Source organism: Pholis gunnellus (genome assembly GCF_910591455.1).
Source record: "Pholis gunnellus genome assembly, chromosome: 11".
In the NCBI taxonomy this organism is placed as follows: Eukaryota; Metazoa; Chordata; class Actinopteri; order Perciformes; family Pholidae; genus Pholis; species Pholis gunnellus.
The window spans coordinates 1949833-1962757 of NC_136538.1; the positions used below are offsets into that span (position 1 = coordinate 1949833).

At 41.2% G+C, this 12925-nt stretch overlaps 1 protein-coding gene across 2 annotated transcripts in view; it reads left to right on the plus strand.

The window, feature by feature from the left end:
* Window positions 1-12925, plus strand: part of nvl (nuclear VCP like) — a 42482-nt gene that overhangs the window by 27469 nt on the left and 2088 nt on the right. For both annotated transcript variants that reach the window (XM_079169288.1, XM_079169289.1), the window contains exons 14-22: window positions 420-726; window positions 2725-2946; window positions 3717-3821; window positions 4795-4857; window positions 6142-6261; window positions 6931-7030; window positions 12055-12161; window positions 12440-12516; window positions 12671-12762. In XM_079169288.1, coding sequence (XP_079025414.1) covers window positions 420-726; window positions 2725-2946; window positions 3717-3821; window positions 4795-4857; window positions 6142-6261; window positions 6931-7030; window positions 12055-12161; window positions 12440-12516; window positions 12671-12762 — 1193 coding nt within the window. The remainder of the gene's footprint in view (window positions 1-419; window positions 727-2724; window positions 2947-3716; window positions 3822-4794; window positions 4858-6141; window positions 6262-6930; window positions 7031-12054; window positions 12162-12439; window positions 12517-12670; window positions 12763-12925) is intronic.

Here is a 12925-nt window from a genome sequence, read left to right on the forward strand (position 1 = left end):
GCATGGGTTTGTCATAGCATCATATATCATCACTAAATTTCCAGATTTTCTACAACTTTTCTCTTTATAGTTCACAGCTGATTTTGTTATTTTGTTATGCTTCCTGATTTTCCATTCAACTTTAATTTCAGTCACAGTGTTGCATATCAACTGCTTTTATACTTCCATCATTTATTCATCATAATATATAAAATATTTGTACATCTCTTATATTTAGCATTTATTCATGTCAATAAATACACACATCATGCAGTGGTTAGCTTTGTGACTACAATTGCTTTAAATCGTGTTTCCAGTAGATTCGTCATTCTTTGAAGTGAACACAGAAATATATGCAAATCATTAAGATTAAGGCATTTGCCAAATGACCACACTTTCTGACTGTTGATACTCACACAGAATGTCTTCTGCTTTGTCAGGATCTTGAAGACGTTGTGTCGAAAGCTGAAGCTGCAGGAGGACTTTAACTACCAGCAGCTGGCCCGGCTCACCCCAGGCTACGTGGGTGCAGACCTTATGGCTCTGTGCCGTGAAGCTGCCATGAGTGCTGTAAGCAGGGTTCTGCTGGAAATAAGAGGACAGAGCCAAAGCCCGAGCTCTACTAAAGAGCTTTTAACAAGCAGAGGTCAGACTGAGGCTGCTGTGACAGATGGAGAGGTCAGAGAGCAACAAACAACAGACATCAACCCTGTACCTCAAGAAGAGTCGGGACAGAGTCACCTGCAGGTATGGGGAGCTCCAATAATACACTTCAAAAGACACTTAGTATGAAACTGTCCCTTTGGCAGATGACCTCTTGCTCAGTCATAATGTAATATAAAAAGAAATTGCAGGTACTCCTACTTCATGTAAAACCATGTTTTTGTCTATTCATAGAAACCTTTGTCGTCAATGTTTATACACATTGACTCGTGTTTGGATGTTACGGATGTGTTTTCCTACTACCAACTATTGGTTTCCATTTTTTGTCTTTATTAATATTAACCTACAGAACCTTAAAACCCATGAGAAATCTGTCTTTGTGGCTGTTTGGTCTGTTTTAAAGTTTGACCCAGATTATCACTAAAGTGATAAAAAAAAAGTGTTTTTTTTTACACTTTTATCACAATGCTGTCTTTGTGCTTCATCAGACAGAAACTCCATGTTCTGTTCATTTTGTAGATTTCTTAGCTGTGGCCTCAGACTTGATGTATTTGATACATTTTGTTTCGTAATTTTAGAAGTTGTCACGGTTAGTCATGAAAAACCTGTGGCAGGACTCTGCAATCATTGAAATGCAATCTTCTTTTTAACCATATAAACAGGGCTTTTAAGAAAAATTAGTGAATTAAAATTTAAAAAATTGTGTAAGTCTTGGATTATAATGTTGGAATATAGAAAAAATACCTATTAGATAGGTTAGTCTTTCTTTAAAATCGTAATTTTATATTTGCTGTGCAAGCACTGTAGTTAAGCCGTTTATTGGATTTTTTGGTGGCACAAGATTTTAAGCAGGGATTTGTATTTTATACAAAACTAGAAAATGCATTTCCTGCAGAAAATGCTTTGGAATGCTGAAAGCTGAAATGAATCGCCAAAAAATTGCTGAAAATACAGAAATGGGAGAAATGTCTAACTGGCAGACTTGGAAGCTAAACTGTATTATCGAGAAGCTAAGAGCTGAATTTCAATGCAGGAAAAGCTTGAAGCTAAACGATTTTACTGTCAAAGTAATAGTAGTAAAAGTAGTAGTGGTAGTAGTAGAGCAATTAGGCAGTGGCGGGCCGTGCATTTTATACCTGGGCCTTCACTGCTGTCCTGCAGCTGAAACACAGCTACGGTTATTATTTGTTTAGTGTATTTACAGGTGTTGGCTTCATTTTTACACAAACTGCAGAGAATACGCCGAGACTGCAGCTGGGACTGCTGCACCAGGCTGCTGTGAGAGTAACCGCCTGTGAGTGCTTTGGGGCGGCTCACGGCAGCACGCGCTGCTTGGTACATGCTTTCACGTCAGAGTCAAAACACCAGAAAAGTCTCCAACAACACCAGAAAAAGTCGCTCGATTTGTCGCTAGTAGCTTTTGACAAATCCATGAGGGTTTGGAAAGTCGCCAGATTTAGCGAGAAAGTCGCCAAGTTGGCAACACTGGCTAAATATGTCCCCAGAGCAACATTGGACGTAACAATAGTTCCTATCACATATAAAACCAAACAAAAATCCATCTTCATAAAAACAAGTTGTACAAATAATAATATATGAACAAGCATATTAAAGCTACTGCAGATGTAAAAACAAACGCAGTTGACTTTACAAATGCTTATCACTTAAAGACAAATTCATCCTCTTTTCTTTGTTGACAAAGAGTTTAATCCCACGGTTAAATCCCAACTCGCAAATCCGTTTCTCCTCCTTCAGCCATTGAGTGTTAAAAAAAAAAAGAATCTACACCAAGCAAAATGCAAACAATTTCATAATTTCTTCAATTTTTTTCAATTTTAACTCTTACTACTCCAACTAAGCTTTTCCAGCTTCTTTAAGTTTCATTTCATGATAGTCACGTGCTCGCCCACTGACCAATCACAGCACATGCTGCACCTCACTGCAGCACTGCACCTGAAAACTGAGCTGCACGTAATGATAGCCATCTCCAGTTCTGTGTTTTGAATTTTGGTTGAGGGGCCTTTAGACTACAATGTCTTTCTTGCTTTCCTGTTATTCTAATGAGTTGTGTTATGTGTCCAGCAGGGGGATCTGTGGCACCTGCTGCAATTGTTAAAGAGTACTGCGACACTATCAGAGGAAGAGCTGGCTGGCCTGTCCATCCTCATGTCAGATTTCCTGGCCTCTCTGTCCAGTGTTCAGCCTTCAGCCAAGAGGGAGGGCTTTGCCACCGTGCCTGATGTCACCTGGGAGGATGTGGGAGCCCTGCAGGACATCAGAGAGGAACTCACCATGGCCATATTGGTAAACAAACTAAGCTTCTTCATGATTAACATCCTTGATCCAGACTGACCAGACTGCACTTAAGACATGAAGATGATTATCATCATATCTTTTGTGGCCCTCTCACATGTGTTTACAAACTTAAGTCATAGGTGTGGAGGAATTTTGATAATTCCTGAAAAACCAATCACAACTTTAATCTTGTTTGCCTTCGTCTTTTTAGCTTGTTGACTCTGAGTCACCCTGGACTTGGTTTTAGTCATCCTTTGTTACTTATGACTCAGCTGACCCCCTGCTGCATGGAGAAAGCTCTCTCCTGTGTGGTCTTGTTATGACATGTTATTCAGGATCAGTAAGGCTTTCTTTGGTTAATCTTCTGTGTATCCATAGATTGCCCTGTTGACTTATTCCATAACTGGGAACATTATCCCTTTTAATATATTAGAAATGAATTCTCGAGAAAAGTTTAGATGCACCAGTCAAACTGTGATCTGACTGATTCTACTCCTATTGTAGGATACAAATCACTGACATGTACTGACGGTGACATCATCCACAGCTGTTACACAATGAACATACAGGGTTCCTTGGTGTACATTGATGGACGTGTGTGTGTGTGTGTGTGTGTGTGTGTGTGTGTGTGTGTGTGTGTGTGTGTGTGTGTGTGTGTGTGTGTGTGTGTGTGTGTGTGTGTGTGTGTGTGTGTGTGTGTGTGTGTGCGCGTGCGCGCGCGTGCGTGTGTGTGTGTGCGCGTGCGCGCGCGTGTGTGTGTGTGTCCGTCCGTCCTTCAGGCTCCAGTGCGTTCTCCAGAGCAGTTCAGGGCTCTTGGGCTCAGTGCTCCATCTGGTGTGCTGCTGGCTGGACCTCCAGGATGCGGAAAAACACTGCTGGCTAAGGTTTCCCATCACACCAACACAATTAATTATACCTCATAATTAAGTAGTGGTAGTGAACTTAATACTGAGTAATACAGCACTGCAATATATTCAAACAGTCTTAGTGTTATCTAAAATGTTTAGCCTTACAATATCTAGTATTCTATAATTGTAATTCTATAATATAATAATTTTCACAAATTATTTGTAATCAAAATAGATCCTGAACGATCAATTTATACAGATTTCTAATGGCTAATTTATATCTATATTATTTAGAGAATATTTTTTTTCTGAGTCCTGTTATTGCATTCTCAATCCTCTTGTAATCAGTCCAAGGAATGCCCCTGAACAAAACAAACCTCTTCAGAGAGCTGAGCGTAGGACTTAAGTTGTTCATGAAGCTCCCTGCATCTGCAAGTTCTTTGATGATGCATCTTAAGCATTTTGATACAAAATCAGGTATCATTCAGGCATAACCAGTCATATGTGTTATTAAAGGAATAGTTAAGCATTTTGGAAAATGCACTGATTTACTTTCTTAATGAGAGAAATGAGGTGATCAATCTCATGTCTGTGTAGTACAGAGCTGGTGTCAGGATGTGGTTAGCCCAGCTTGGCATAAAGAATTGAAGGAGGGTGAAACGCCAATCTCTGTCCAATGTCCATACATAAGTAGAAAGGACAAAAATGAAAGTGGATTTAGGAAGAGTTGCATGCTGGAAATATTTGTTATGTAACAACTGCTGGTTGCCAGATTTGGTACCATTGTGCCTGTATGGACACCAAAACCTGTGCTCATTGACTGTATCTGGCAATCTGCTAGAGATGCTGCACATATGTGCTGGGCCGATGGAACTGTTCTTCGTGAAGAAATTGTTCCAGCATGTTTTGACAAAAGTTTCAAGTTTTTGTTTTGCTGCCTTAAATCTGGGCTAAATAAGTAAAAATGTGGGGTCAGATTTTTCACTGTTACTCTGTTGTCTCCTGTCAGGCAGTGGCCAACGAGTCAGGCCTCAACTTCATCTCTGTCAAAGGTCCAGAGCTGCTCAACATGGTGAGTCACTGAGCTGTTCATAGAGTCTCCCTGTGCATTGTTGTGCAGTTGGATTATAGTATAGCCAACAGATACTGACTTATTTCTGACTCATTCAGTTTGTTCTGCTAGTATCGCAGCAGTGTGCATCAGTAGCTGGTGGTTTTCAGCCTGTTTTCATGATCTCCTACCAGTTTGTGTTGCACTATATATTGTAAAAGATGGTCATCTTCTTTGTCCTTATCCACTACACCATGAGTCAGAGAAGGCTGTTGTTAATATTATGTGGTTCCACTAACTCAGGGGTCGGCAACTTTTACAATCCAAAGAGCCATTTTGCCCTATTTTTCACCAAATAAAATTTGTCTGGAGCTGCAAAAGCTATTTGATACCACAGCTTATAAAGTTTTATATATAGTTATAATATTATATATACAAAAACTATAGTTTGTTGTTTTTATGAAAGTATCGAACAAGAATAAAGACAAATCTTGACATTTTGTTGCTATTTTACCTGTTATAACAATATCAAACTCTTAAGAAGAGGAGAAAAAAACTTTAGTTTGCTGCAGCAGTTAAGAAATCGCTCTTTGTCGCTCATCTCCAGCGTGATACTTTTCAGCAAATGCTGTGTGCTTGTTCTGGAGGTGAAATTCAACATTAAATTTTTTGCACATATCAAGCATACAGGTAAGCCAAGACAGCATCGTTGGCAGTGAAAATAAATGAATACGTCCTCGCAGAATTAAACTCTATTTTCCTCCGTGACTTTTCTTTTTTGGATTTATCCATTGATAGTTTACCGAGGGTGGAGGTCTGAAAATTATGATTAGCAACCTACAGGGAAAGGCTCTTGGCAGCGACGTAATAGGATGTGACGCACATCTACGCCGGAGTTTTCAAAGCACCGAAAACGGAGGTTACAGGTATTACTGACCATGTTGTCTTTACTAGCAGCTGTTGTTCTGTTAAAGTCTGCATTGTTACGGAGGAAGCAGCCGTTATTGGAGCGATTAGCGAGCAGCGCGGCGTTATCAGACCTACGGAGCGGCCGTCTGAAGTCAAGTTAGCGGCTTTGAGCAACCAATCTACTTCCTGTTTACACCGGCAACCACCCGCATGCCCAGTGTACATTAATAGTCACGTGATATTCGATTTCAGGCGTTTTAGTCTGGACCGAGATCATCTTAAAACGAAAACGTATTAATGTGGATGTAGACTCAGGGAGCCGCAACAGAGGGGCTGAAGAGCTGCAGGTTGCCGACCCCTGCACTAACTGATGGATCTCTGTGCTTGTCTGGGCAGTATGTGGGAGAAAGTGAGCGGGCTGTCAGACAGGTCTTTCAGAGAGGAAGCAACTCAGCTCCTTGTGTCATCTTCTTTGACGAGATTGATGCTCTGTGTCCTCGCCGCTCAGGCCATGAGGTGAGAGGGATGAACTTCATGACTTGTAGCATGTTCAAAACATCAGATTCTACAATACAACACACCAGCCACATTGTGGAGCATCCTGTCAGTTGATGCCAGTAGCACACACTAAATGCATCATAAAGACAGGTGAAGCAGTCAGGGTACAGTAGCAGGAATGTGAGTAACCAGGGAGTAATTGAGATATAATTCCTTTCCTTTCTGGTGAGGTGATGCACATCCACCCTGGGACATAGAAAATTGCCATTTCCAAACAACTTGTCATCGATTGTGTGGAGGCATAAAAAACTGTGTGCTTTGATGAGAGTCATACGCCATCAGTATGTTGCCCTTAACAATCAAATATCAAGTACCTAAGCGTAATAGGTATCAAATACCTAAGCGTACCATAAAAGACCAAAAGTTAAACTTTTACGATTTCACCAATTACCAGAACTGTCGACTTTATACTGTTGCCACATATAACTAGAAACTGCTCCTAACAGAAAAAAAGATTTAATATCTTCTTAAGATAGAAAACATTTTTTTAGATCACATTTCCTATAGCTATAAGAGCAACCCACACATTGATTTCTGCATGTGATCTACTGTGTAATCATGGTTCATATAGCTTGCTTTTGTAGTGACTTAGTGATGTGTGTATGAACAGTGTTTGTGTGTATTCAGTCAGGAGCCAGTGTTCGGGTGGTCAACCAGCTGCTCACAGAGATGGATGGCTTAGAGACTCGACGGCAGGTCTTCATCATGGCTGCAACTAACAGACCAGGTACAGATCCAGACACACATGAACCTCACAGGGTAACCAGAGATATGCTGAAGTCTGAACCAAGCCGAGATGGTTCCAGCTTATTGGCTCAACAGAAAGGGAGGAGAGCTGGAATTGTATTTTTTGGGCAATTTTTTGACAGAAGTACTGCACTCAAGTAAAATTTTGATGTACTTTTATTTGAGTAATTCCATTTTATCCTACTTTATTCTTTTATCCACTTCATTTCACAGGGAAATATTGTACTCACTACATTTATCTCTCAGATATAGCTACTAGTTACGTTTCAGGTTATGATTTAACATAAAAATGTATACGTTTATAAAATACAGTGCATTGTTAAAGATTTATTAAGCCTGCTGTCCTTTATATAGTGTCATGTGTTGCTGGTCCTCTTCGAATGTTCAAGACCAAAAGGGGTCAAATTATCCAATATAATCATAACCTTACCCCAAAGAAATCATATATGAAAGAAAAGTCCCAAAACAAATATTACTTTTCTACTTTCATCTCCCAGTCATTATATTTCCACTCTACTCCATTTATCTTGTAACCCAACGCCAAGCTTGGGAACCAAGTTCATTCTTCATTGTCATGTGTACAAAAATTACAGCGAAGCAGATGTTGGCAATGGAAATCATAGATCTCAGGTTCCCTCTAACAATGCAATGTAAATGTTTAAAGAAAATAAAAACTTCAAGTAAATAAACATAATCTAACACATGAAATAATGCAAGTTAAAGATGAGCTAAGTTCAAAAGTATTATGTCCTGCGGAAAGAAGCTGTCCCTGAGCCTGCTTGTGCAGGACCGGATGCTGCTGCAGTACCATCTACTGGATGGCAGCAGGCAGATCACTTTGTGGCTAGAGTGATTAAGGTCTCTGATAATTCTGTTGGCCTTCTTCCTGCACCGCTTTGTGTAAAGATCCTCCATGGATGGCAGCTCCATCCTGTTAATTTGCTGAGCAGTTTTCACCACCTTCTCTAGAGCCTTACGGTTGAGGGCAGGGATGCAGCCGTTAAGGATACTCTCAATGGCGCACCTGTAGAAGTACTATCATAGACTTGAACCTCCTCAGCCTGCGGAATAATTAGAGCCATTGTTCGCTGTTCTTGTGGCCACTGTGGCTCAGTGATCGGTGGTTTGATCCCCGGCTCTGCTAGTCCATGTCGATGTGTCCTTGGGTAAGACACTTCACCCAAATTGTTCCCGTAAGCTGTGCCTACTGTGTGTGAATGTCGTAAACAACATGAAACCATGGATCCATCCTGATTGTATCAACGGTTCAGGCTGCTGCTGTTGATGCTTTAATGGTGTGGGGCATGTTTTCTTGGAACACTTTGGGCCCCTTAGTACAAATAGAGCATTGTTTAAATGCCATGGCCTTTCTGGGTATTGTTGCTGACTATATCCATCCCTGTCCACCACAGTGTACACATCTTCTATTGGCTACTTCCAGCAGAATAACGCACCATTTCACAAAGCTTAACTCATCTCAAACTGCTTTCCAAAACATGACAATGATTTTACTGTACTCAAATGGTCAACAGATCTCAATCCAATAGAGCACATTTTGGATGTGGTCCAAAGGTGCTCAATTGGTACCAAGTGCGTCAAGAAAATATGAGGAATGAGTCGAATGGATCCATGCTGATAGAAATTCTGACCTTACCATCTGAATGTTGCAACAGAAATCAAGACTCATCAGACCAGGCAACGTTTTTCCAAACTTCCGCCGTCCAATTTTGGAGATCCTGTGCCAATTGTAGCCTAAGTTCTCTGTTGGCCTTCAGGACCACTGGCACCACTGGCCATTCTCCTCTGACCTCTGACAAGGCATTTTCACCGAGAGAACTGCCGCTCACTGGATAATATCTACTTTTCACACCATTCTCTGTAAACCATAGAGATGGTTGTGCGTGAACATTCTAGTAGATCAGCAGTTTCTGAACCAGCCCTTCTGTCACCTACAACCATGCCACATTCAAAGACATTTACATCACCTTTTTTCCTCTTTCTGATGCTCTGTTTGAACTTCAGCAGCTCTTCTTGAGGATGATTGATATATATTAGTTCCAGTAACATCGTTTTAAATGTGTTAATAATTGGGCTGGCATGTATTTGAATTTTGGTGACTTCATATTAAGAAAAATATGTCAATTAATTCAATAAGTGTGTAAATTGCATATAGAGTAGTCAAAACAGGGTTCCCGTTCAGTGCAAGTGACTGAATTTTCCAAGATTCAGTGGAGAGGGACTGGGACCAGCATGGCACCCAGACGGAAATTGGATTTCAAATTCAAAGACAGAGATTTAAAGTGTATGTGGAGGAAAACCTTGCAGAAAAAGCTGCGAGGCACTTTGACATTGATCTGAGAAGAATTGGGTACTGGAAAAAAACAGAAAAATTAGCTGCTGTTAGCTGACAAGAGCAGAGCGCATCTAGCTGGAGGCGGGGTAAAGAAAGTTAGCTTGGAGCCTGAGAGGCTCTCAGTGGATTTATTGATGCAGGACAGACATATCTGAGTATCAAGAAAAATTATAAAAAATTAAGCATTGGAGATCTACTCTACAGTGAGTTATTGAGGAGAGATGGTTGTGGCCAACAAGGGTTGTCAACAAAGATTTCTACAGCGCAACAGCCTCGAACTTTGACATTGCACCACCATGGTGCGGAAAGACCCATATCAGCTCACGGAGAAACTCATATTTTCACATTTCACATGTTGACCACATTTTAGAGAAGGACATCATGGCAATGGACGAGACTGCAGTTTGGTTTGATTTGGTGTCTCCCACTACTACACAAGGAGCGAAAAATGTCGCCCTGAAAACCATGGGGGAAAACCCGAGAAAGCCATCTTACCTCGTTGACAAGGCCGATGTAACTAAATTCTTGCCTGTACATCCTCTTTACAGGGGCTGTTAGTAAAATGAATGGGATGTAGCTGGAGATCCCCAGCACAGTGATTGCCACATTGTTAGAAAAATTCACTCGAGCCGTTGTAACAATCATTAAACAGGACATTTATTCTTGCAAGAAGGAGCCAGAGTTGATTCATATACAGTATACATGGATCAAGGCTGCTCGGAGATCTGTCTCCGACCCTCGTGTATTTATACCAAGTAAACAACAGTGTCACAGGCAATATGTCACGAAAGCATAACACACACGAATTGCCGTCATACAGCATATTCTAAGTATCTGACAATTCGTTCTAGTACAAAGGTCACTTTTAGAATCGGAAAACGCCATAAAGTATTGACGCTGTCTACAACTTTATTTACCATTACAAGTAGTGCTGAGTGTTCTTAAGGATAGACTAAACAGCTGTGGCGCTTAATGTCAGAGGTTGTTCACACAACAAGGATCACATAAGGACACCAGACTTTGTAAGCACACCTTATAATTAGTCATTTAGATTTTCCCCAACACACATCAGTGAACGGTTGGATGAATAACACCCTGAACGCAGACTGACTGTAGTCTGTGGTGGGAAAATTCATCTTCCCTCCGCAGCTGCTGGTGTCGGACGCAAACTTCTGTCACATCAGTGCCGCCACCAGAGCAGAACTGAAATTCAGCAGTTATCCTGGGAGGTTGCACTAAATATATCCAAGCTGTAATGTGGAACCAACCCTTCAAGGTGAGCCGGTATGATGCCTACGATTAGTAGATGGCTAGAGATGCTGATAAGGATTACCCAGCCGGAGGTAACTTTAGAGCCCCCGCCTGCTTCTGGACTTCGTGGTTGCCGCCTGGGACAAGATGGACATGGATATGATCAGAAATCTTTCAGTTTGCGGACAGTCTGTGAAAACTGATGTGAGTAACGATGACCTCATGCTCCGCTTCAGGGAGGGACAAGCCTGCGTCACTGGACGGAAGGTGCACACTCGTGTCCGAGAGCAGAACCGGTGTAGGAACTGAAGTTGAGTTGCAGTTCGGCTTAAGATCTCGCGTCTATAGATGACGTCACACATTATGATTGGCTGTATGTGGAAGAGACTGAACTGATTGGCTGGGCGCTCCTACAACCCATCTGTACTCTGCCTCTGATTGGATATACCCTTCCAGGCGTTGCTAAATGCTAACGTTAGCCTAGCTATGATGCTAATTGGCACTGCGAACTAGACAGGACCTGGAGGAGAGCTTTTGGTTCTGTAGTCAGAAGGTTGGCTACCCGGTCCGAACAGCGTCAAGTTTGCTATTTCATCATTAAATTCACTTCGGAGAAGTTTTGAGGTGGGAAATCAAATGTGCACATCTCGAATATTGGCAGTTTTACAAAAATTGATGGCGAATCAAAAAGTTTGAGGTCTGCGTGGTTTGTCTGCATGTTGGAGTATCACCTGTCCTTCACTGTCCACGCACCTTTGGATGTAGAGCCTGCCCTCGAACATGCTCTGCGGCCCCTGGCTTTCCTCTCACCTGCTAGGCCAGCCCCGGTGAAGCCGATGGGGCACGCAGATTTTTACAAACAAAACTTTTGAAGAGTTTATTTTAGACTTATCTATTAGACACAGTTTTAATAATTAATTGTATTATCATTAATATAACTGCCTGATAGATAATTCTCTTGCAAAGACAATTGGTAGCCTCAAATAAAAATGAAAATGTAGTCTTATGTAAAATAATACCATTATTATTATTATTATTATTATTATTATTGTGAATAAAACTGTCTGAAAGATTAGACTAAAATCCGGGGCTGGAGAGAGACAGTTATAGCTGGGCCCGCAGAGCATGTCGCCCTGTCTAGTTTGTAGCCGGTTAGCTTTATAGCTAGGCCAACATTAGTATTTAAAAAGATATAGCCAGTTGGAGGTAGAGTAGCAGCGGGTCAGAGTACTTTAAAGTAAGTAGCATTTTAAATGCAGGTCTTTTACTGGTAATGAAGTATTTTTACATTGTTGTATTGGTACTTTTAATGAAGAATAATATCTAAATACTTCTTTCACCACTATTTTTCAATCTGTGACAAGGATTTTAATGTCTTGTCATGTCTTGTCTCTTGCCAGATATAATCGACCCTGCCATACTGAGGCCAGGTCGTCTGGATAAAACCTTGTATGTAGGTCTGCCACCTCAAGCAGACCGCCATGCCATCCTGCTTACCATTACTAAGGTACACGTTAACCAGAGATGCAGGAGAGGGCCCCAAAGATGCTTGATTAAAGTAAAATGACCCCTAATGTCATTTTATAAGCTAGATGTTTATTTTTCAATTTTACTTTATTTGTTTTGTTTTTTTAAACCAGTACAGGTATATGTTGGAAAGACATAGTTTAATTCACATTTGAAGGCGCTAGGCTACCACTTTCCCCCTGCTTACAGTCTTTGTGTCAAGCTAGGCTAACCACATCTAAGACCATGTTTGAATGCACAGCTGTTGATCTTCTGTAGGGAGGGACCAAACCTCAGCTGGAGCAGGATGTCTGTCTCGAAGAGATTGCCTTCGATGAGCGCTGTGATTGCTTCAGGTAATTCCCAGCTGGAAACAGCAGCTTTCCTTGTACACTTACTGGACATATTCATACTGTTTCTCCTCCTTTTAGTCTTGACGTGTGTGTGTGTGTGTGTGTGTGTCCGTGTGTGTGTGTCCGTGTGTGTCCGTCCGTGTGTGTCCGTGTCCAGTGGAGCTGACCTGACTGCGTTAGTGAGGGAAGCATCTGTTAATGCCCTGAGGGTCTACCTGAAGTCTCAGCATTCCCAAACTACTTCTTCTGGTAACTTGACTTATATATCTGCATACCTGTACTGTATTTAAAGATGCAACTGTAATGTGTTTTTCAAATTCGCATATTATTAGCAATCATTCTGGTATATATGTTGGGGGTGGGGTTGATTGATTTGGTATGCTGGCACTTTCCATTAAACCTAGTGCCAGAA